The sequence below is a fragment of the Caloenas nicobarica genome, chromosome 7 (assembly GCF_036013445.1).
Source record: "Caloenas nicobarica isolate bCalNic1 chromosome 7, bCalNic1.hap1, whole genome shotgun sequence".
Lineage (NCBI taxonomy): Eukaryota > Metazoa > Chordata > Aves > Columbiformes > Columbidae > Caloenas > Caloenas nicobarica.
The window spans coordinates 32667954-32693747 of NC_088251.1; the positions used below are offsets into that span (position 1 = coordinate 32667954).

Here is a 25794-nt window from a genome sequence, read left to right on the forward strand (position 1 = left end):
TATCACCCCTCCTTGATCATCTTTTCCTCTCTCCCTCCACGTTTGAAATGAAGATTTTGCACTAGTGAAAAAGGTGTGACTGAGAGGTCTGAGCACAGGCATGGGAGCCAGGACCTGCTGAGAGCTGAGCTCACTGACTCATTCGGTGGCCTTAAGCAAGTCAGAACATCTCCGATGAGGTTATTTCATATGTAAAACAGGGAAAATAATACCTATCTATCTACCTGCCTCATAGAAATGCCCTGAGGACTAATTAGCGTCCATTAAGTGCTTTGAAATAGACAGTGCTATCTATTATTAGAGTGTGCTCCAGACTAGTAGATAGTATGTTAGGATTGTTTTCTGTTTGGGAGCCGTCCTCTCTGCTGGGTGCCGGACCGAAGCCCATCAGGAGCCAAGCAAAAGCTGCCTGGTGTTTCTGGAAGTTTGGCAGGGCTCTGCCGGCCCTTCCTGGGCAGATTCACTGGAGACTGACGCTCTCGCTGAAAACTTGCAAAGAGAGTTTGACGAGAGAAAAGAGTGGGAGGATACTTGCTTGTTCTCCTCAGCTCATAGGCATAACTTGCCCTGAAATCCTTTCTCACCCTGCCTCCACCTGCGGCCTTTTCAGATCATTCAGGTAGCACAACTTCTCTTCTTCTGCAGCGATGGTTTCCTGGTTCTGCAGAAGAGGAAGAGAAGATCCTGTATTAGTTCTCAGGAGGAGCTTGGGGCTGGGCTGGTAGGTTCCCATCGCAGGGAGCCCTTTCTTATTCAAAAGGCCATTCCTCTTCCTTGAAGAGCAAATGCCTGTATTCTTTCTCTTCACCGGATAACAGACTCCTCTGCGAAGTCCTTAGGAGGCAAAATCTAATTTTGGGGACAGGATACTAAACTCCACAGATGTGTGTCTGCTGAATTCTGGGAGCCTTTTCATCATCATAACCATGAGGGTTGACCGGCAGCTCCTTTTGTTCTCTGGCGCATCTTCTCTCACCATATACTTTTGTACTTCTCTTGCAGATGCCATAATAATCGAGTTCAAAGGACCCAGCCCTATTCTCACTGAAGCCCACAAGCCTGGTCTTTCTACCAGTGAGACTAGGACTCGGTCCAAGTTGACTTGAGAGAAGCTTTTTTTCTCTCCATTTTCTCCTCTTGTGTCTCTCAAGCCATGAGTAATGTGCAATAAGACGGAAAGCCTGTGTGAAATTTTCCAAGGGAATTTTCTGTGTTTTAATAACATTAATGAAATTGCTTAACACTTCATCAGATTTTTCAGCGTATGTTGCTGGGATTTTCATGCCTCTCTGTTTGGGTGCTCTGACTTTTCTTCAGCACCAAAACACACTTCCCTTAGAAATGGGGCTGAGGGCTTTTATGAGCCTTTGGCCCAATGATTGCACCTTTGTCCTGCAGAAACCTTTCTGGCACAGATATGGGGAGACTCTCTGCACCTCCTCTTGTGCCTGCAGAAAGGGGAAGGGATCAGGAGCAACTGTCCCACAAGCTCTCACACACCTGCGACTGATTCCATTTCCACAGAAATGAAGCTGTGCCGCAGAAAAACCCAATGCTATGACCCTGGTCACACAGGAAGGCTCTGGCATTGCACAGTTGGTTTGTTCATCTCGTCCTGCACATCACTCTGGTTTCGGTCCTCATGTCCTAGAAGGGGGAGTACATTGGTTCCCTTTTCCTTTACATCTTCTTCCTATTACTCCTCTTCAGCTTGAGTCTGCTTTGCTGTGATGCAGAATTGGATTAAATGAATAACCGCTGACTTAGTCATATACCTGTAACAGCTGTTGAAGCTACGTTTGGGTTGTTTTTCAGAGCAACAATTTGGGGGTTATTTGGTGCAACATGAGGGGTTCAGTGAGGAGGTGAGGCTCCCTGAGTAGCTGGGGGAGCGGGGTGTGGGGGCGTTGGGTCGGGGGCCTGGAGTTTGGCCGTTCCTCGTGATAGTCCTTGTATTGAATTTCACCTCGTCCCTGGGAAGGAGAGGAACCAGAGTAACGTTGTGTTGGGGAACAGGTCTGTACTGCATCAGGATGAGATAAACAACAACAAATTCTTGGAAAAAAATACATGGCGCTAACATTTTTGTAACTGCCATTTATTTTTTTTTAAAGGAATGGCATCGTGCTAATTCTGATTCTGTGCTGCCCCTCGATTTAAGCATTATTACACTGCAGATGATAACACAAGTTTATCTGTAAAATTCTTTAACTGTGGTTTTTATTTCCCAGCTTGACTTCTTTTTCTCTTCTTGTCTTTGATTGGCTTCCAAAAAAGTTATTAACATGTTGCAAAACAAATGCAAGGGGCCACTGAAGCTTATTAAAAATGGTTTCTTTTGTTCATATCTGGCAGTTGACAAATTGTCTTGTGCTCTATCTTACCTGCTCCCGTGTGAAAGGTTACCTGAGGAAATGGCTGCAAATAAATTGCCATTGAATGTTGTTGAAGACTAAGCATACAGCTTCTCTATTAAGGACCTCTTTTAAAGCTCTCTCTCTATTCAGGCTCCCCCCTGCATGTCTCTCTAACACTTGTCTGTTATATTATGTTTGGCACAGAAGGAAACATTAAATAGAAAAGAAACGTCTGACTGTGGTGTTTCTAGACCCTATTATCCCCCTGTCAAATGCCCACATGAGAAGGGTACAATTTTTGTCCATATTGATGATGATTTCTGAAGGTTTTACTAACCGTATTCGGGGTGAATTGCTAGAAACAAACGAAATCGAAAAGCATATTTTTGCAGCTTTGGAAATCTTACTTAAATCGGTGTATTGAGATGCACTCAGTAAAATGTAATTATTCTCACTTCTCCATGTGTCAAAGAAATCAGCAGTATGGTTAGGGAGCGGAGGGTTACAGTGAGCTTGTTATTTTTGTGCGGAGCCAGATACTGCTTGTGTGTAGTAAATTGTAAATAGTAGATAATGCAGGTTTTATGTGTACTAAATACCCTGCAAGAATTAACGGGGTTGTTGCTTCATTAAGGGTTTCAAAGAGGGCATAAATGTCAAAAGCGGAGCTCGACTGTTTAAATCACTGGACCGTTTCCACCCTCCACCCCTTGTTCAGAGATCTGGGACCAGCAGCTTCTGCCGTTGCTATTTCGAGGAGGGTGCAGTTCCTCCGAATTTTCAGAATGATAGTGAAAGGGCCCCGTGTGAAACACCCAGATAAGGCTTTTGACTCATACTTTTGGGGGCAATGGAAAATGAAGGTGGTTGATGCTGCCGTGGGGAAGAGGTGGTGTAACAGTCCCTGGTAAGTCAGGCTGCATGTGCTTCTCTCATTTGTGTTTGAATGGTGTGCGGAGGTGAAAGAGAGAGGAGATGACAGGAGACCCAGTTACTCTGATATTAAGCCCAGTAACTCAGTTTAACTCTCAGTGGCTTTCCTCTTTTTTTTTTTTTTTTCCCCCCCCCCCCCCAGTTTTTCATGCCATAAAATTTTCCCAGGCAAGTATGGATTTGTTGTGGACCTCTTCAGCACAGAGGGCAAATGACAGACCACAAGTTTAAAACTCATCGGACCAGAGAATATCTTCAGGAAAAAAGAAAAAATAAGTTTCGAGCACTGGAACAGGGAACCTGTTACATCCTTGAGCTCATTTTTCCAGTGGTTAATTGTCATCATGGTAGAGATGTGTGCTCCTCTCTTGCCGGTGGCTCTAGTTGTGTGTTTCTCTGTGAGTTTTTCATTCTCCAGTATTTTCTCTGTGCGGTGCTGCACTTCAGAAGAAAGGGACACCAAAACACATAATCATAGTAATAATGATAAAGGTGATGAGAAGGTGTTGCAGGAAAAGTTACTGGATGTGACTCCCCTCATAAAGGCGCTTTAGGGAATGTGTAACTTCAGCCACAGCAGCAGTGGACGTACTTGTGTTGTAGCGTAACTTCCCTGCTCAAGTACTTGCAGGATCAGGCTTTATGTGTAAGTACTGAAGCGTAGTTCAGTGGTATGTTGGATAGTGTTCAGAGATTGCTGAAAACGGTGCATTAAATAGCACTTTGAATTGCAAAGTGCTGGTTCAGTTTTGTCTATGAGAATGATAACACTTATTATCTGATTGTTCCCTGTGCAAATCTCACCTCAGGAAAAATTAAATTATGTTTGAATTTGACTAAAGCAAAGTATATCATTATTTCCTTTCATTATTAAAAGGGATTTTTACTGTTTGTTTGTTAAAACTGAAGCAGCTGCCATGTTAGAGCCTTAGATGATTTCAAACCAAATACAGAGGCAGAGCCATTTACAGTACAATTGGCTTGTTTAATGTGATTTAATTCCTCTTCTTGGCTTTGTCATATTACCAAATTATATTTTCAGGGCCCCCCCCCCTCTTTAATTCTTTCTTCTTTTTGTTATCAGCAGAATTGAAGCTGCTTATCAGTAACCACGACAACCAGGATAAATACTTGTTTTAAAGCTGATGCACATTCAACCTGAATGGTCCACATGACCCAGAACATTCAAGAGGACAGGCAGCATGTGCTCCCTTCAACAATCAATCTCCCCCTTCCCCCTGTCTCCATCTGCTTTAGAAGGAAAGCTAATAGGGCAGTTAAAAAACCTTTTCTGTCACAGTGGTTTTCTGTAGCCATCTATGGCTGTTTGGATGTTTGCTGGCCCATACCTGTGACCTGAGGGGTAAGGAGAGAAGGAGGTTTTGGGAGGCAAGGAGACAACTTCATAGCCCAGCGTCAGCTCGCTGTTCTCGAGCTCCCACGTACCCAGAAATCTCCCTGACAAAGATTTCTGCTTGGCCTGTTCGCTCTCTCCATTGCTCTCTAAGTTGCTTGATGCCATAGAATAAATCCTTTAAGCTCCCTCTGTCTCAGTTTCTCTCTCTGTGTAATGGCAATAATAACTTTTACTCGTCTCCATAAAGCAGTTTGAGGCCTGTGGATGGAAGGGTTATATAAAAGCTGGAAATGACGATTGTCAGTCACTCTTCTTCCGAGTCTAGAAACACCTCATAAACCTGCTTCCTAAGGCGCAGGAGGATCCTGGGAGCGCAGGGCAGGAGCTGCAGTTACGAGGAGCTGCATATTGGATTAGGGTCTGAAAAAGGATGTTGAATGCCTGGTTGGAAACTTTTTCAGTATTCAATTTCTTTCGTCTTCTTGAAAAATTGGATTTATGATTCAAATTCAAAGTGATTTAACAAGATAAATATTATGGAAGATTTGATTGTATGGACATATTGTCAGTTGTCAATCAACATACTTGGTTTTGTCCCTGTTAAATAGGACTAGAAAAACTCAGATCCAAATCAGCAACTGTAAAATGTTCTTCAGCCACGTGCTTTAAGTACGTATTAGATGGTGCTGTCCTTTTTTTTTTTTTAATGGCTGTATTGCTGTTGGGTTGAACAGCAGTTTCAATATCAGGTAGATTTGCAAGTGTGCTCTTTCTTTCAAATGTTAAACTAATCTTGGGAATTCTTCGAAAGGCTGATGCTCTGCTGGCGCTGTGACAGAAAACAGAGGGCTGGGGAAGTGGCACAAAATTCTGAGAATTAGCTCTGTCTCCTCCTTACAAGGGAAGAAATATCCAATACACGCCGCATGTTTTATTCTGTATATTGGCAGGAATGGCTTTTGCCTTTTGATCAACTTAAAAGCAAAATCAGGCAGGCAAATGTCCACCTAAGAATTACAGGCAACTTGTTAACATCATCATTATCTGGTAAACATAAATGTAATCACTGTGTTCGGTATCCTGCAACATGTTGCCTTTGTTCTTGATTGCATTAGCATTCAAATAGAGGGGGTTCTCAAAGCAAGGATGAGTAGCACAGGTCCTACCAACAAAGTGGTATCTCTGTTGTGTCAGTAATTTAACCAAATTTATTTAAACCCCAAAACACAGGTTTTCAGATTTTTTTAGCCCTAATGGGGCTAAACCGTTGCTGTATTTGCATTTATCTGTGAGAGAAACATGATTCTTAGATCAATGTTTTTAGGTCTTGTGATTAATTAGCCAGCCAAGGCACACCAAGTGGCATTACTAGAGCGAACAAAGACCATGGGAATGAGAAGGCAGAGTGGATTGGAAGAGCCGTGTTTGTTAAGTCTTTGCCGATAACTGGAGAGTGGATTGGTGTGCTAGAACATGCAGAAGTGGTTCCGTGACAGTGATGCAGGTACCTGAGCTGCTCAGCTGTTGCTCCGAGATCACAGCAGCCTGGTGCAAAGGATTCTTACGTGGATTCCTACCGGAGTTCTTAGCCTTGTCTCTGCACAAAGGAATCAATGCAAGAAGTAGTCAAGCAAGAAGCCAGACGACATTCTCCAATGAAGGTTATTTCATTGGGAGAGCCATCCTTTCTCTCATAGGAGTACCCAGAGATGTATGTGATGACTGTCATTGCTGCTTGGCCAGCTGCAGTTACCTGGGCAATGATTTGGGGGTGTTTGGCAGGTTATGACTGGATGGTGATACGAGAAGGTGTTCCCATTGCATGATTCCTCTTAAAGGTCATAAAGACCCAATTTCTTCTTCCTCTTCCTGGTTACTCTTTCATTGTGCCACTGCTTCTGTTGCTTTTGGACTTTCCGAGAGGTTCAGGTTTTTTTAGGTAATTGAGTAGTTCGTTTCTATCTGCTGGAAGGCTGTGCCATCTCCCTTTGGGCTGTTCTTAGAACAGGCAGCTTTGAGATGTGCAGAGCCTGTCTGACCTGCAGTTGTTGGTTTTGAAGGGTCAGATACACACATCTCTGTATCGTCTACACCTGTGTTCTCGTGCCTGTACTGCAGAAGGGCCTTGCCAAAGGAGCAGAACAAGGCAAGGATCCTGTCCTAAGAGCCGGAAAAGCCGAAGTCCATTGTCACAGATGAGATCAACTTTTTTTATCTGGTTGGCAAGTGTATCAGCTGGGAGAGGATTTTTTAGTATGCATTTGGACTGTCGCTTTAGCATCGGGCAGACTACTTTGTCACATAGGTTGAATTCATTTCCCTCAATTTGATCTGCAAGTTAAGCCTCTAGACTAAGGCCGGTTCTCATTGATGAGGGAGTAGTAGCTCCAGAGAGTGAGCTGATCCGTGTCTTACAAAACAGTGGTCTGGAAGGAGATCTCTCGGACTACGGAGGGATCTGCACAAATGTTGTAGACTAAATCTGCATTAGTAGGTGAAAAGAGCCCCATCATGTGTGCTGCAGTGGGTTGTGGAGTGGCTTGGGAAGGCAGTGACACCCGAACACTGCCCCGCAATAATTGAGAGACATCCCACCCTGGAATTCACAGCCGTGTTCATTCAGCATGGCCAAGCCTCGCCATTCCTGGTCCCTCCAGACATCCGGATGCGTCTTCCATTACCTCTGTGTCTGCCACGCATCGATGATATGGTCAAAGCCTCGCATACAAGCGATGATAAACTAAATATGATCTGTGTATCCTCTGGGAGACCCCCTTAGTAGCTGAGGGCAATGAGAGAAGGCAGAGGAGCAAGGGCACCGTGCGGGAGCGGAGCCTGACGGACAGAGCCCTGCAACTGCCTTCATTTTGGCTCTATATTCCAAATAACTCCCTTGCTCAATTTGCTACCCACACACCAAAGCGTTGTCCCATTTTATCTGCTTCCCCTGATGCTTCCATTGCTTATCTTATGAAGATCTGTGTTAACATTTATCAAAACAAATGGCAAGCCTGGGACCTTTTAAGTAGTTTTTTTAGTTAATAAAACCAATCTTCTACTTCTGTTATGTTAAAAGTACATTATCTTTTTATTACAAACTCTCTACAGCTCTGTCTGTTTTCCTTCTTGGCAATTTCATGACTGCTCCAGTTGATTGCTGTATGGAGAATTACAAAATCATTAAGGGTGGGGTTTTACCAGCTGACTTACAGTACAAGCCATTTCTCAAAATAACCACAACAGTGCAATACTGATGTGTAATTTACGTCACAGTATGTTTTTATGAAATAGTTTGTGGCTTACTCATTTAGATTCAGAACTGAATATCTCTTCTCTCGCTTTTTAATCAAGCTTTCTCCTTTCTTTATTTTTTTTTTCCTACTTTTTAATATTTTCCACTCTTAGGCTTGGCTTGGCTCCAATTTACCAGCTACAGTGAAGAGGAAAAAATGATATTTTTTTTTTCTTTTCTGCCCGCAGTTTAACTGCCAGTGTGTTTTCTTCTTTGATGTGTACATTTGTGTTACCTGCCTTGGATGAGATGGGAGATTTGTGGTAGAATGTATTGCATAAAGGTAGAACAGAGAATTGATAAAGGAGATGCAGAAGTTTGGAATTTCAAACCATACCAAGCAAGTGATGCTGTTTAGCTTCCTGCTCTAGTACATTTCCTTTTTAAAAATGACTTTCTGTATAATGTCTTGTAATTAGAACAGGAAATCATTGAGTAACTGCAAGAAGAATAAGAGCACTTAAACTGAAAAGAAAATTACCTTCTGAGAAATTATACTCAGAATTTTTTTCCTTTAATTTTTTTTTTTCTTCCCTTCACATTACTGTGTTGGCAATGATAGTAACAGATGTACGTACCCTTATCTGTATCATTGTTCTGCTTATGTTTTCTGGGGGAAAAGAAAAATCATTTTCAGTAATACAAAAAATGAATGGACAGAAAATGGGAAATGCCTAATTACAAAAAATATTCTCTGTCACAACAGAGCAGCAATTAAATTGAAACTTCAATATAATTATCAATAACAGTCGAGCCTGGAAGGGTGCCAGGCGCGTAAAGTTGGTGCTCAGCCTTTATGTGGTTGCTAGGAGCACGGCGAAAAGTATAAAGCTTAGAGAAAGGAATGTCTAATGTAATAAAGTAACAGAAGGTAGCATAAATCATTGTGAGAGCGGTTCATATTGACATTATTTTACTTAAATTGGGTCGAAACTAGACATTTAGTCTTACAAGAGGCACAAATTCATATTTCTTCCACAGAAATAACTCTGTGCTTTCTGGGAAGAAGTAGAGTGTGCTTTCCTAGCACCAGCCTCGTACATATTTGGAATCTTTTAAGCAAAAAATCTTTAAATGTTTGTTTCTGTTGGCATCCAAATGCATTTGCACTAATACGATTAAAAGAACTAAAGGGCAAAATACTTGGCAGCTTTTGCAGTTGAGGTAATTAGGTACAGGAAGGAACATGCATAGTTTTTCCATCAAGCTCTATAAAATCCTGGTGTGAAGGTCTTTTTAAAGAAAAAAAAAAAAAGCTTACTGATGTTGAGAGTAGATTATGGCGGTTAGCAATAACATTATGGGCTGATGTTTCCGAAACAAGCAAACAAAAAACGAGTTACAGTTTTGCATTTGTCTGTTCTCTCTGTAAATAGTTCTGGCTCTAGATGGATTTGTTAGGAATTCGTGCTTTTAGCAGGCTTTTTTTTTTTTTTTTTTCCTTTTGGGGCTTTTAATTGTCTTGCGTTACATATTAAAAATGGTTGTGCTGATTTGAAAAGTCAGTTCTTGCATAGATTCATTGTGTTTGGCATTTCATGCGTCTCTTACTTACAAAGACAACTTGAAGAACATGTAATCCAACATAAATGCCAGGCTGTGCCAAATCCCAGCTCTTTACCCCTCACAAAGGGAACTGTTGGATTACATCGATGCATATATAGGCACTGCTCAGAAAACAAGGGTGGAACCTGGCCTCCTAATTACAGTTTCTCTGTTTTCTTGAAATATATAAATAAACAAGAAATTGACATTGGAGGTGGTTATTAAAACACACAATTATGACATAAGCATGGGATTAGCGTGATTTCAACTGAGCCTTACAAGCAGCCTACTGTAGGTATTGTCTTTTACCACGTTCCCTCCCTTGAAGCTAAAATGAGATTCAGAAATACAGCATCTCAGTTAAATGTTTTTAGAAATTATGTTGTTTTCTTGACTTTAATGACATGTGATCCACATTTTGATCTCTGCTCCTCCTAAGAGTAAACACTTGCCGATCATAGTTATGAAGAATACTCAGCAATATACACTAAACCCACCATTAAATGTCACGTGTTAGATTTTGCTAGAAGAAATAAAATAGTTCTTTGGGCTTGCATTTTATTAGGGATTGGTCTACTTTGATTTCTCTTTTCTCATGTGGGCGTGGTTGAGAAAAAAAGTCTTTGTTCCTGGAACACTCTGTTTGTCTTTCACTAAACAAATCTTCAGTTTATGCAGCCTTTGTTCATTCTTAGATTTATCTATTGAACCTGAAGTGAATAAGGAGAGGAAACAAATGCATCATAAAGTACTCACTGGAGTTGCACAAGCGTGTATAAGAATGATCTTGTAAAAAATGACTTTATTTTAATTTATGCCAGGGTTTTGAGTTAAGTTGTCAGTTGTCAAGGGTAGAAAGTTTGTATAATTCTGTGCGGTGACTTACAGCACATCTGTCTAGAAACTAATGGTTTACTACAAAGGCACATGGGACATACATTTATATACACCCTGTTTAAAAAGCTGACCACATCCTGGCATAAGAAAAGTGCTGTCAGATCAACAGATTCAGCTCTCCACTATCTACACAAAGGTATAAAGTAGTAATAACTGTCGGTCAGGCGTATATGAAACTCTCGAAGGAGCTAAAGGATGGATCATGTGCTTGTTAATTCCTAGAACAGTTTTTCTGATCTGATTTTTAGTTTCCTAATAAAGATGAGAGAGCCAAGGAGCTCAGTCATGCTGTTGTGTGTGGGATACTTGTTGTAAACAGAGAAAAGCGTGACCACATCCTTATCGACCAAAAGAGGGTTTAGGGCCATAAATTGTATTTTCTTAGAAATGTCAATGCTGCTTACCAAAATGTATTACTCTTACTTTTTTACACAAATTGTTTGATTTCTCCGCCTACGTCAGGCTAGTGGGGAAAGTTCTGAGTTTTGAGAAGCGCTGGCTTTCAGGAGCTGTGCCTGTAACACTAGCACTTCCCAAGTCCGTCTGCCGGGTTGATTTTTTTTTTTTTTTTTTTGCAGCACTGCATTCGTCTTCAGTGATGACATTCTAGGTGATATATCTGCTTCTAGAGGCTTCTTAAAATGTAGCCTTCTATGTGTCAACATTTCCATTGCCTCATGCGAATCAAGATGAGTTGTGCCATCGTGTTTAGTTGGGGAGAACTGATCTGACATTTCTTTCAATATCTGAAATGATTTTTATTTTAAGAGTAAGAAAGATGATATCAGTATTGGTAATGGGATTAAATAGTAGACCTTTTGTCTCTGACAAAAGAAATAGCTGAGCTATTCAGTAATCAGAGTAGAGCAGAAAACGTAAGAGTGAATGCTCTTGCTTTGTCTTCATTGGCATGCATGGAAAGCCACGTTCAGTTACCCCACCCGAGGAGATAAATGAGCATAAAAATTAGTGCTGTTAAGTACTGGCTGCATACCTGCAAATGAATAATTTCTCATGTTTGCATATCTGGTTGGTTTGTGGGGGTTTTTTGCTGTTAGATTTCCTGCTGGTTATCATATGATGAAACTTGATTGTGATATTTCAAAATCTGTCGCCTTTATGCCTAATATCATCTAAAACCTGGGGGAATAGAAAGGTCTGAGCTCCAGATTGCTTTATATTTTGAGCCCACATTTTGTCAGTATGAGCTGTTTGAAAATTCATTTGCTCGTTGTACTCTGCAGGTGTTTTATTGAGTCCTGCTGCATTTGCAGTTAATGTGAGGAAAGTTATTTCCACCTGTGGGGCAGCTCAGCACTAATGGCCAGGTCAGACCAACCCACCTCCCTGCCCAGGGGCCCCTTGGGACTTGCCAGTATCAGATACTCAGAAGGAGAATGAATAGCTGTGTGCTCTGGGGTTTGTATATTATTATTTTTAAAAGACGTTAGCTGGTGTAAACACGAGTTCAGTAAGGCTGTATAGGGAGCTGAGTAAAAATGACGGTTAATGTTTCTATTGAAGCAGCCAAGTTGGCAAAGTGTGGAGAGCACTTTGGTTCAGGCTGTTGGCCAGCTTCTGGAAAGGGATGTTTTCTTGCTTATCCAGGTAGAGTCTTTGTGGGTAAGCTGGGAGAACTGAACAGAAAGACAGAAAATAAGCTGTTTTAATAAACTTTTAAAAAATTTCTATTTTTAACCTTTCTTTCAAAAAACACTGTGTTATAAAACACAGGTCTTGAGAAAAGACTGAATGTGTGAGCTGTGAGTTTTCTGAGATGCTTGAGATACAGCTCTTGTTTTGTATTTTCCTGACATACTAAGAGTATTTTTTTTTTCTCTTCTTCCAGGTGAGGATGATGAAGATTCAAACCTGCTAATTCTCAGCTACCCACAGTACTGTCGATATCGTTCCATGTTAAAGCGTATTCAGGACAAGCCTTCTTCAATACTAACAGACCAGTTTGTTTTAGCCCTGGGAGGCATCGCAGTAACAAGCAAGAATCCCCAAATCTTCTACTGTCGGGACACATTTGATCACCCAACTCTAATAGAAAATGAAAGTATATGTGATGAGTTTGGTAAGTCACATTACAGCTATTTTCTTTTTCTCACAAGTAAAGACATTTTTCTTGTTTTTAAGTGTCCGCTGATTTCCAAGGGCGAGATGAGGTTCCTTTGAAGTGAGCCTATGCTATTTATGTTTGAAATGTTAAGTACCAAATACGGCCTTTCCTCTGTGAGACTGAAGGCTTCTAGCCACTAGTGGTCTTGGTATTGCAACTTGAGTTTATCACAATCAAAGATAATGCTACATGGGTAGAGTGTGTAGCACAGTTACCCAGTATAAGTGAAAGGATCCCTTGTATGGGTTTGAAATTTATCTACCTTAACCATTCGCCTATATCGCATGTCTTTCCAGAAGCTTTACAAAGCATGGGGTTTTATAAGTCCTTGTGGGTGCAATATGCTGAAAAATGCAAAACAGGAGAAACTCCCTGCATGTCCCATTGCAGAGCACTCATCAGCTGTGCATACGCTCCCAGGGCCCTGAGCGAATGTCAGCTGTAGCTGGTGTGCTTCTGGCCTTTCAGAATATGGGCTTCTTCAGTGGGGCCTTTGCCACTGTTACGACCTTCATTTTACAAGTGCAGAGGCACTTCTGGGAGGTGGCCTCTTAATTCAAAGGATGCGGAGAATACTCTGCAGCTCCAGAGGAGTGTGCAGCCCCTTACAGCTGGGAGAGAGGGCTGCAAGGTTTGACTCCTGATAGCTGCCAGGTGATTTCACACTTTTCTTGGTGTGTGTCAGATCAACCCAAGGGCAGCGGGTGTGCTGCTGAGTGTGTGGCAGAATACATGTTGTGTACACACCCAGAGTAACTCCAGTTAGTGGGTCCAGTGTAATTTCTGTAGCAGTGTAGCTGTGCTGTGAGAATTAAGTTCTATTACCCGTATCACCAGACGGATGAGCGCTGCGGCTGACGCCAGCAGTCTGCTTGCGGAGCCTTTGTGGTGTGAGATCCCCGCGTCTCCGCGAGGAAGCTCCTGTGGTCTCTTAGAGAGAGAACTTCTGATTATGCATTTAACGTACAGCAATAGCAGTGAGAGGGCAGGGGTTTGGCGATGCCTGCGACGGGAGAGTCATCTCCTCCTTTTTCGCAGCTCCAGCGCGCTGGCTTTGAGCTTGGCGCTCAGGCCAGGCCTTGTGTTGGCAGAGAAGCGCCAACCCAACCGGCGGCGTTGGGGCCTTTTGCGAGGTGGTGCAGGACTGCCCCTCGGCTGCTGCGCCCATCCGCTCCCGACAGGCAGGAGAGATCCGGCCTCGTGATGTGCCGTCGCTGGAGCACGTTACTGCTGTGGGTAGCTGTAATTTTGTGATGTCAGGCTTTTGCAGGATCAGGCCCAAACTGTCAAGTCTGCTCACGCTCACACAAAACATTACAGGCTTTGAATGAACTATGAATAAAAGCGCTTGTTGCTCTTAGGGGGTGGAGGTGGTGAAAAAATGAATGAAATGCCCTGGAAGTTTAGTCCAATAACACAGTAGTATCGTGTTGTTTTTTGTTTACTCTGCGCTCCAGCTTGGAATATGAAGTTCAGTTTTAACTATCCTTTTTGTATGGGAAAGGTTATTTTAGGCTTGAAGGCATTTGATGAGCCTACCATCTGCTTTCTGTGGAGTATTTTATTCAGGGTCATTCCTTGATTACAGGTTTGTTGAAATAGTTGGATCCATAATGTAAGTGTATCATGGAATATTAGTAATAGATGAATCAAAGAGATGTGGAGTGATGCAGAAACTATGCGTAGTGAACCATAGCAAGTGCTTTGTTCAGTCTCTGAAAGCTAACTATGCCATTCTCTTGACCTTTGTGAGGCAATTATCTCATTATCAAACCAGAGCCACAGAAATCTTAGCCATAGAAATTAATAATATGAATTTAAAATTTAGTTTGGTTTTTGGAAACAGATTTTTTTAAAAATGCCTATAAAAACAAGCAAAAAAATTACTACTCTTTAAAAGTGTTTCTTATGAAAATAATGATGTGGTAAGATTTGCAAGCCCTGCTGTGTTAGGAAGAAAAAACTGGCCAAGGTATGGTTCTGTTCCTGTATTGCAAAATGTATGGTGTCAATTGTACTACCTTTGTTGCAGGCAACAGGCAAAGTGCTATTTTATCCTTTTCTTTGCTGGCAGGACAATAAAATGTACAACACTTTGTTATCCAAACAGTTTACATTGATATCATGTAGATGGATGTCACATGTGGAAAGTGATGACTGCTAAAGCTAAACAGAGGCAGGGTGGTACAGTAGATAAATGGATTACTTTAAGGCGCTGGTATTTATCAGTCAAATCTGAGGGGAGACCAGATTACAGAAATGTGGCTAAAATTCTTAAAAGGTGTCTATAAGGAGATCCAGACACATTTAATTTGAAGAGGTTGGCTATTGCTTACCTTGCAAATGAAAGAAGTGTGCAGAAGGAGCAAGATAGGAATGCATATTTGCTTCTCACCTGAAATTCTCCAAACTCTAAAGCGAGTACAAAATTTGGGAAATACAGTCTACTAATGTCTTTATGTGGGAAGCGCTGGCTTCTGATACGGATGCCAGGTCTTTTTCAGAAGCGTTGCTGTTGAGGAAGGTGTTACATGTTCTCTGAGCGTTGGAGTACTGTGCGACAGATCCAGCATGTCACAAGTGAGACACCAGAAATACCTTTACAAAGAGCCCCATTCACTGCAGCGTGTAAGCTGTTGTCCTTGTTAGGCAATTTTAATAGAAAGAAATGTTTTTCCAGGAAGTATTCTCTCTACTCTTATTATACATTTTTAACAAAAAAAATCTTTTTCAGCTCTGACTCCTCATACTCCCCCCTTGTTAAACCCTACAGAATGGCGGAAAACAAGAATAAATAAAGCAGGAAATGTGAAATTGTTTTAAACAAAACCCGGACAAAAAAATTAAAGTTTTTTTGACAATAAATAATGCAGGGGGTTTTTTTGGTGTGCCCAGGTGGTCTGGGCAGGACTGTTCTTGCAGAGCCCTTTCTTGGTTCTCCTCTAACTGGGTTCCGTGTGCCACGAGGTCCTGTGAAGGCGGCCGCTGGAGAAGCGGGCTGCTGAGGAATCGGCTCCACAGCTGGAAGGCTCAAACATTTGCGTGTATTTCTTTGCAGCCTGCCAGGGAAAGGCTCGCTCTCCATTTGCCGAGGGAAGACTGCTGTGAGTGAGAAGCCTCCTGCTCCTGTGCTTGTTGATATAACTACTGATTAGTTAATCTAACTGCCTTGAAGGGTTCCCCTCCAGAATGCAAATAGTCTCCAAAGCATGCTTCTGTTGAGAAAGCAGAAGACACAAGCCGTGCTTGGATGTCTTGATAGCCAAAGGTCATGGGTATGACCACAGTCAGACTGTGTACCTCTTTCTCTCCTCAAGAGCAATTAGAGGTCCTCACCAACACAAAACAGCCTGGGTGGACAGTGAAATGCTGGGACGAACAGCTAGGAACAAGAAATCTGAAATTTTGAACCCACATAGGAGGCTGGAGTGGAGTTGTCCAAGATTGAACTGAAGCACAAAGGCTTGAGCCCGACCTGGCAGGGCCACCAGCCCGTGCAGGCTTGTCACCAGCAGGTGACACTGGCTGGGGGCCACAGGGAGACCTCGGCCGGGCCCCGGGCGGCAGCACCAACAGGGTCCCTGCAGCAGCCCCTGGGCTGTGCCTGCCGGGCCAAGGCAGGGACCAGCTGGACACAGCAGGGTCAGCAAACGGGGTCAGTTCTCTTCATGACCTCCTTCGAGTTCTCAGCACAGAGTAGAGTTCACCTACGCGTTCCTTCATCTACCTGCTCCTATAAATTGGCATGTGGGGAGAAAAACAAACAAACAAACAAACCCCACTATTTCCTCATTCCCCTGCTCCCTTAAAATAAAAACATGTGCCAGCTGAACAATTCATTTCTCTTCAACTCAAGATCATTGGTAAAGGCATTTTTCAAAATCTTTTTCATTTGTCAGCCTCTGGGGTTACTGCTTTTTGATAACTTTTGTAAATGCATGTCATTTACGGGCATTTGCTGTGTGGTCAGATATGCTGCAAGAGAGAAGAAATGAAAAAATCAGGATCCTAACAGTTCTCATTATGAACTGAGGAGATGTAGCTGGAGGCCAGGCTACCTGTGTGGTGTCCAGAAGGTGTATCTGAGGTCACTGGGCAGAAATGGGTGAGCAGCTGTTGCTGGAGCAGCACACGGCCTCTGTGTTTGCTTGTCCCAAGGAGGTGCCTCAACCTTATACTGGACTCGTTCCTGCTCCACTGCCTCGAGTGACTCCCACGGTGCATTGTTGAGTGTGGATCCTTTTGCGGTGGTGTTGTGGGCTGCAATGCCAAGTGCAGATGGGCGCCTACAGCACGGGAGCCCGTAGATGTGTCTGTCAGCATGACCTCCACCTTCTCCCAGCTTAGGGACTGAAAAGGTGGTGGGAACAGACACACAGCTGAGAACCAGGAGGGTCAGGTGCTTGGGTGGTGGTGGGTTCCTACAGCTCCATCAGCTTTCCTAGGTGAAGATCTTGCACAGAAGGATTTATCATGGTGCCTAGCTTAGATAAATATTATAAATTCTGCCTGCTAAAGATGAACCAGAAGGCTCTTTTTCATTTTGTGAGCATGGGGTTGCTTTTTGTATAAACAAAAGTAAGAGAGAAAACTGAATACATTATTTCTTCTCGTGGGTTGTTTGTTTTTTTTTAATCTATTTGGTAAATCTTAAATAATTCTGGATTAGTTTTAGAGCATGCTGGGTCCAATATGCCATTAAACAAGCTGTTTGGTCCCTGGGGTACTGTAAACACTTGTTCACCCCCAAAAGAAGGTTAAAAGTTTAATTTTTGCATGTAAAGGCTAATTTTTTATAAAACATTTCATACAAAGAAAGAGAACTATATCCTGCTGTGGTATTAATATCATTTTTTTCTCTGAAAAAGGAAACTGCTTCGTTTTACCATAACACGAGCAATGCAAACGGAAACTGCTCATTGAAAAAAAATTATATATGTGTGTGTGTGTAAAGGGCATTGCAGTCCTCACTTCCCTTCTCTCCCTTTCCCCTCCAGTAAAACTTAACACAATATATTGCTTGCACAGGGAAAAATCATCTACATTAAGAACAAAACAAAAACCAAAACCTTCACCAACTGGGATGTCCCTATAACACAATGGAGAAAGCGGATGCTCTGGGTTCCAGGGCTGGCTGGGGAGTGAGGAGTGAGGGATGAGTTACCGACCTCCGAGCCCACAATTTCAGAAGGACCTACCTGCTCTCCCTGTCGCGGCAGGACAGCGCTGTGAAGAAGAAGGGGCTTTTTAGGGATAGGTCATGTGCCGGAAAAAATGTGTTGGATGAAAGCGGTTGACGTCAGGGTGTAGAGTGGTACTGTTACTCCTGGTTATAGGTGAAATTTGGTCTCTGCTTTCATTGCGCATCTCAGTTTTACTAAAGTTCGTGACTCATAGATAAAATCAATTGTTTAGGGGAAAAACAAAACAAAACCTTGGCAGGGTGAGAGACTTCAAAAAAAAAAAAAAAAAAGAAGAAAGAATGTTTCCAGTCTAAATGAAATACAGTTTTCCTGTTGGTGACTTCGCGTGAGTCAAAGTTGGCTTTTCTTTTTGAACCAGCTCTGGTACAAAAAATGTACTTAGGCCTGAAAGAGTGGGGTTTTTTAATGTGTTTCAGCTGACATATCAGCATTATTGATATTGACTGTTTTAGCTACCTGCAGGATAATTTATAGCAGTAAAATTCAGAAAACCCCAAAGTTTCAAGATAGATGCTTCGGGTTTCTTTGTTTTAACGCCAATGTGATGTTAGGGTGGAATCGGTGTTGGTGCTCCTCTGCTAAGGCTAGAACGTGTAGAGTGTTTAGAAATGCAACGGGAAGAGTATGGAGGCTTTTTATTAGCATGGATACTGGGATCCTGATGGAGCTTTATGGTGGCATCTCCTACAGTCTGAAAAATATGCAAATATTTTCCAAGGTCCTGGGCAGGGTGGCTTAGCTAAATATTTCAAATTTTAACTCTCTCAAAACAAAAACAGGACATAGCTGGAGGGGAAGTAGCGATTAATGCATAATAGTGCTATATATGATATAGATAAATGTACATTTCCTTTTCCCTCCCACCCCACCTCTGTAAACATAAGCTTTTAGCTAGAAAAAGCAAATCTGGCAATGTTCTGGATTCTGGTCAGACTTCTTTCTTTTTTTTGTTAATTCAACTGTAGAGTAAGATATTAATGATCCCCAGATGTTGTTTATAATGATTGATTTTTTTCAGTTGTGAAAAAATACTTGCAGTTTTTTTAAACAATTGATATTTTCTAGTGTGCTCTGCAGCATTTGAATAAAATGTCTGAAGGCAGAGCTGTTTATGTGCCCAACATAATCGCTTCTGTTAAGTGATTTCTTCATTCTTAACATTTTTAGCTCTAATTGCTTTTTCCCCATACATCTAAAAATAAATATTTGCAAGTTTTGCATTCTGTCACTCATTGAAATGCATAAAATATTTGTATACTCAAAGCAAAAAGGCCCCGATAAGGGTTCACATTCTGTCTCACGTAGTGGCGTAAATCCAAAATAACTCGATCCACTTCAGTGGCTGTTACTCAAGATTTTCACCAGTTAACCAAAGGCAGAATCTCACTCAATGTTAACAGCAAGCTGTTAAGTGAACATAAGTAATGTGTGGTAAAGTAAGATAAAATACCTTCCTGTCTGCAAGAACTTCAATAGAAGCAAATGCTGTTAGCTTCTACTTTTTTTTTTTTTTTTTTTGGTACACTTTCACTAGCAACCATAGCTGTAACCAGGATAAATATTAAGATAGATTATTTTTCTCTTTATAATCAAAACTCATTTCTGGAGAGCGCTGGTTTTATGCGAGTTGTGTGTTTCATGCGAGTTGCGAGCGCAGCTCCCATGCCCAGGCCACTTGGGGAATCCATGTGGCTCCTTCCATTTTCGGGTGCCCTTGGGGGTGGGTCCGGGGGAGAGGGGCTGGCGCTGGTCGCACGATGCCACTGTCCCATGGTGCTCCTACGTGGCCGTGGCCCGGCTGCTCCAGGGAGCATCAGGGCTGGGAGCTGTGGGGTGGCCGGTGTGGGCTGCGTGCTGGGACAGCCCCAGCTTTTGGGGCTGGCACGGGATGGGGGGTGAGATGCCCTCCCGTGAGCCCAGGGCCTGGGTGTGTCCACATCCCGTCTGGCGCCTTTAACTTCTCCTTTTTAATGCTTGATTGAAGAGTGATTATGTGATGGCATTGTGGGGTTTACACGTTTTCTTAGCCAGAGTTTGGCGAAGAATTAACGTGTGGTTCCAGCAAACAAAGGTAACCCCAGCAAGTGAGCTGTTCTTCTCAGCCTGATAAATGTAACTTATCACATGGGGTTTGTTATCTATTACACACGCATCTGTTTTATTGGTGTCCGTTCACTAAATGATCGTAGGTATAAATGACTAATTCTTCCTATATAAGATTTCCACTCCGTGGCTAGTTTTATGATTCAGCTGTCAAAATCACTTCTTATCATTATAGTGAAAAGTAAGGTGAGATGTGTTCATCGTGAGTGTGAGAGCCATGTCCCTCATTCATGTTTTCATTTCTGGAGCCATCCTTTTTGTTTGCAATATGTCTTCATTACAGCATCCTTGTTTGACTGTTCCCCTGGTGTCGATGCCTCCCTTGGAGCACCAGGACTGCCCAAACTCTTGGGCTTTGTCTCGGGAGAGCTTTTGGTCCCCCACACCCCAAGCCTCACAAGCAGCGTCCCCGAGGTGCCGGGAGCTGGGGAGACCTTTGCAGCCAGGGAAGGGCCCCTGTTCCCGCACCCGTACAATGGAAAAGAGAAGTGGTTTATGTCAGAATATGGTCACATTCTTCTGATTAAACCCACTTAAAAAAAAAAAAAAAAAAAAAAAAAAGGACAACATTGTAATATTTTCCAATGACTGTTTATCATGAATTACGTCAGCCTTAGTTTAAATTGCTATTATTTCTCCTTAATGCTTCTTGGTGCCTGCATAATTTACGGCATTGGCAGCTGCGGGACTATGAAATAACCTTTCACAACCACCATACAATAGTAAAGAACATGAAGTTTTTGTTGTTAATTATTATGGGAGTCCTTTAACTTTTTTACAAAGTGACATAAAATATTGTTGAGGTATTTATGGTTAAAGCTACTTTTACATGGATCTATTTTGCTCCTGGCTAGTTCTTAACTAAAGCAGTCATTTGTGGTTATTATGCCTTGGGAGATATTATGTCAGAACTGGTTTAAGAGTATTATTATGTATCACATGTCATATATTACATGTCAGCACTTGAGGCCGTCTTTCAATAAAAACAAATGTAATTTTACTTAATGGTCTTTTAGGTATAGGCCATTTGTAAATTTACCTGAGTTCATTTGAAAGCGTACTAAAAAGCTTCGTTCTCCCGGAGTGCACTTGAGTAATTTCATTTTGGCTTCGGATGGAATTTCCAAAATATTTGTCATTATTTCAATCAGAGGGTGCTGCTTCAAAAAAGCAAGTAGTTTCCCAATACCGAGGTTAATGTGCACGTTTTAAGGAGCTGTAACTGTTACTCATTACTTTGTTTAGTTTTCCCCTTTTGGAGCTCAGGCTTCCCAGGTTCCCCACTGCTCAGGCTGATAGGAGTATCCCAGGCAACTAAGCCACCTCATGATGATACTTCCCTGGGCCGCTTAAATGAGTAGCTTATACCTTCTAGGTAATCCGTGGGGTGAGAGAGGGTATAAATTAAAGGTTGCAGGCGAGTTTTTAGGTTTCCTTGAAGTTTCATTTCAAATCTGGAAAACGCAAACTGACACAAAGCAAACTTTGAATTAATATGTCATTCCCCTCGGTTCCAAATATTGTGCATATTTTCCAGTACTTACTTATTTAAAGCAAGAAATGAAGCATATAGGGTGTGCCAGAAAGTTTACAAAGAATGAAAACACATAAATGACTCATGTGAACTTTTTCTGATTTTTTTTTTTTCTTAATGTGTAATTAGTTAATTACTGCTAGGCAAAAAAAAAAAAGGCATAATTTCTCTCCCCCTCTATCTATGTTTGAGCACCATAACAGTGATCAAAGCCTCTATTTGTCTCTAGTTACATTTTACTCTATGGGACTACTGGTTTTGGTGATTCTATTGTAGGGAATAGAAACCCCGCTGGGCAAAAAAATCGGTCTCTATCCCCCTACAAATGCTCAGGCTGAAGATGTGAAGTTACAAACATGAAATTAAGAAAGCAAGCAAAGAGCAGGGTGAGCATTTTGTCTGTTGCTAAGTTGGAATTTAATAAGAGGAACGTAAAATGGAGCTAAACTTGCCTGGATGCTGCAGGATTTTTTTAATATTAAGGTACATGCTTGATTTCCCTGGAAATGAGTGAGCAATCTGAATTTAGAGTTGCTTGGCGCGGGGAGGGAGCGTTTCGTTCTCTTTTTTAATCAAAGGCATTTCACAAGCCGATTGCCAGTGAAAGGGGAATCTATAGTTACGTAAGAATGTAGCAAACTTTTCTGTTTAATGAATGAATATTAGGTATTTGGGGTGCAGATAAAAGATGGTAAAAGAGGGAGAGCGAGCTGACGTCTTAGAGATTTTAATAAAGATTGAAGTTAGCAGTGAAAAGGTCAAAGTGCCATTTGTTGAGCCCCTGCTTCTGGCACGGTTTCAAAGCTCCCAGTGCTGACTGGGGGGCTGTGATGTGTGTTAATGAACAGTTGTGGCACTTAACTGAGATCATGGGTTGGTCACATGAATATATATAAAAGATATGAGTGAAGATTTCCCCTTTTTGCTGCAGTTTGGCTGTTGGAAGGACTAAACAATTAAAAGAAATGTTTGAAATGTTTGAACACCACATTATGTCCCCTAGACTGTAAGGAAAATGAGCTATGAATAATAGAATACTGCTCTAGTTAAATATAGTTATTGAAAATTGTTTTTAGCTACAGATGTTATGCCATTTTAGAAACTTAGACTAAATAATGTCAGGTCTTGTTTGCTTTTTTAGTATGTTATTCATTTATTGGGAAATTCAAAATTCAAAACAGCTGGGAAAGGGTTTGGTGTTCACTATGTAATCTTTAAAATGTGTACATTTCAGACTTACTCTTATAGTGCTGTTTAGAAATGACTGAATTGTATATTATAAAGTTCTGTAAACATGCTCCACCATGTAGATGACAGGGAAACATGAAATGGGAAAATGAGATAATTCTGGAGCTAGATTTTATGTATTACAGCCTTGGTAAAACAGCAAATGGCTTTCTCAATTTAAATAATTTGTAACTTTCCAGGAACATGCATGGGTGTTATGAACAGATGTCTAAAATAGCAGCAGAAAATAATGTTCGTTCTCCTTTAATTCTCACTTTGATGTTTATGTCAAAACGAAGGAGTTAATTTATCTAAGAGTTTCACTGCATGAGTTGGACTGTACAAAACCAATCATGTAGAAATAATAGACTACCATTGGAAGTGCTGTACTATTGCAGTTTTAATAGCTCTTCAGTTCTGCTCAACAATTAGTCCATACATTTTATAGCTGTGTCTTTAAGAAACTGGCATACTCAGCAAAATCACAGTAATTGGGAGATGATGCAATGTGGAGAGAAATCAGAGGAAGAAAAATAATTGAAAAACGGTGTTTTGTTCGGGTTTGGGTTTGTTTTCTTTTAAAATTTTAAACACTGCAGTAGTAATTACTGGTGGGTGAGACTTCTGCAGAATTTAAATTTGACGTGGCTGGGGTTTTATGAATTTGTTTTTCAGGCAAATTGCAAAAGAGGCAAAATAGGGCATTAAAATTCTTGCTATAGTTTTCTCTCTCTGAAATCAAGGAAGGCATTCAGGGTGATCCAGAGGAAGGACTTTTCCCAGTGCTGTTTGAGTAAGTTTTCATTACCTCTTGGCATCTTCATAGGCCATAAATCACGGACAATATGTGAATTACTTTATAATTTACGCAAACATCTAAAGAGACCTCGGCAATCCTTTTTTGCTTGTGTCCCCTGGAGAAGGTACTACTGTGTTAAGGTACGAGCATCTATCCTCCCAGTGGTAGCCAGTGCATGCTGATAGTTTCTTTGCAGGACCTTGTTTCTATGCATAAGTACTGAATATGAAGGCAAATTTAAAAATTTTAAAAAAATTTTTTTTTGTAGATTTATTATTGGCAATTCGAACTTTATAATGTTTTTTAATTGATTTATTGTCCATTATGAGCTAAAGGCCAGTGAAGCAGTTTACATTTCAGCTGAAGTTTGGGCCATGGTACTAGATGTAGCTGTATCTTGGTCTTTTAGTGATCAGACAAGCATTTCCTTGTACTTCGGGGCTGCTGTGTTGGTCTAAATGCCATAAATTACTTGAGGGTAATGATAGATAACCGACTGACAGGAGTAGGAGAGCAAACCTGGTTCTTAGATGAATAAGCAGGGGAATAGTGAGAAGAAATAGAGAGGTGTTACTGCTGCTGCATATGACGCTAGAGGAAATCATTATCAAACCCCCTAAGAGCTAACATTTTTGGTAAGTCAGTCAAATGATGATGGCGCTCTGCAAAAAAAGGTGATGCAATTTCATGGGATAACTGCACTACTAATACTCAAATGTATTATCCTGAACTATGGGCTGCAAAGGAACATGGAAGAGCAGGAAGAGTTTATTAGAGAGATTTTTTCCCCTCTTTCAGCTTTGTGCCCAATTCTGATGCCTGTGCTTTGCACACTGGATTGAAATACTGGACAGGGTTAAAGAAGGACCCACAACCCAGTTGGTAGCGTGGAAATCTTGCCTTCAAGTGAAAGACTAAAGAATAGCAATCCATTTAGTGCATGGAGGAGAAGACTAAGAAGGGACTTGATCACAGTCTTTTAGTACCCCCGTGAGGAGACCTGTGTCGGTAGAGGCCTCTCTAATTTGGCAGACAGACACATAGCAGGACCCCGTGCTTCAAAGTGGAAGCAGATAAATTAATGCTGAAACCAAGGCACAATCATCTACCAGTGAGGGGTAATTAAGCATGGGAACAACTTTGCTAGGAGTAACTTAGATTCTTTATTACTTGAATCTTTTAAATCAGGACTGCTTTCCAAAAGCCACGATCCTTACTCAAGGAAGAAATACTGTCTTCATCCAGTGGTCACTCTGACGTTGTATAGGCAGTCTTTGCAGAAAGTAAACAGGGCGCTAACATTCTATGAATTCCTTCTGGCCTTAAAATCTGTTACTTTATTAATAAAGTAATTTGTAGCATCTGGGCTAGTAAAGGCTTGACTGTGTTGGATCTTTTGTCCATTATACAGTACAACGAACCTTCCTAAGATTCGCTTAAGCTCTTAAGTAGACAAGGTGGCATTTTGCATCTGCTGGGACTGGGGGCTGAGGTACAGGGTTACGGAGGAAGCTGGTGCTTTAGGAGCTAAATGCTGGTGTCTTCACTGGTCCATCTTCATGGCTGTTGAGACCTCTTGTCCTCTTTGTTCTCCTTACCAGTCTCGATCCACTGCGAGCAGTTGCGTGTTTCGGAGCTCCTCTGCTCTGGTCTCTGGGGGGCTCATCAGTCCCTTGCTCCGTTGGGGACATCTGCTCAGGGAAAACTAGATCTGGTCCATTTTAGGCCACTTCAGTAATGTCTACAAAGGGCTGTCTCCTCAGTTGAAGTATGGAGAATGTAACTCAGTTGCATCTCATTTGAATGTGCAGCTACACGCTGCAAGATCTACAGACTTACTGTACCAACTTCATGAGTCTTCTCTGATGGGTCCTTCACAGACGTCTCCAGTCACCTTACTTTTTTGCGTAATAGCTTTAAAGAGCACGTTAATTAAAAAGTAGGTGTTAGCAACAAGTGAGTAATAGAAGAGGAGGAATTTATTTGAAATCAGCCGTTTCAGCCCACAGAAAGAGTGAGAGAATATGTGAAAAGACTAATGGTGATCATCCTGCTGCCGTGGATGACATTTGCCGATGCTGCTGCTGCTTCAACAGAGGGGCAGTGTGTAGCCTTCCAGCTCTGTCATCACCTCCTGTGTTTTGCTCCGGATTTGCAACTATAGTAGAAGTTAAACTCCCAATAAAAATACCTCTTTGCTGTGGGGTGGCATGTTTACTTTAAGTAGGTGTTGATGATTCTACTTCTCACTTCGTTGATTAAGTCAGTCACTTCATCTTAGAAGTCTTACAAACCTCAGCTGAATTTTCCTGAGATGAGCCTGTGTCCCATTACCTACTTTCACAAAGGTAGAGCACAAGTCTGAAAAACAAGGAAAAGGTTATTCCTGGGGTCTTTAGAAGCTCTTAGATCAGAATACCA

General features: G+C 41.6%; 1 protein-coding gene across 3 annotated transcripts in view; it reads left to right on the plus strand.

Moving 5' to 3' along the window:
- Window positions 1–25794, plus strand: part of ARID5B (AT-rich interaction domain 5B) — a 115117-nt gene that overhangs the window by 33854 nt on the left and 55469 nt on the right. For all 3 annotated transcript variants that reach the window (XM_065638822.1, XM_065638821.1, XM_065638823.1), the window contains one exon: window positions 12231–12461. In XM_065638822.1, the coding sequence (XP_065494894.1) occupies window positions 12231–12461 (231 nt within the window). The remainder of the gene's footprint in view (window positions 1–12230; window positions 12462–25794) is intronic.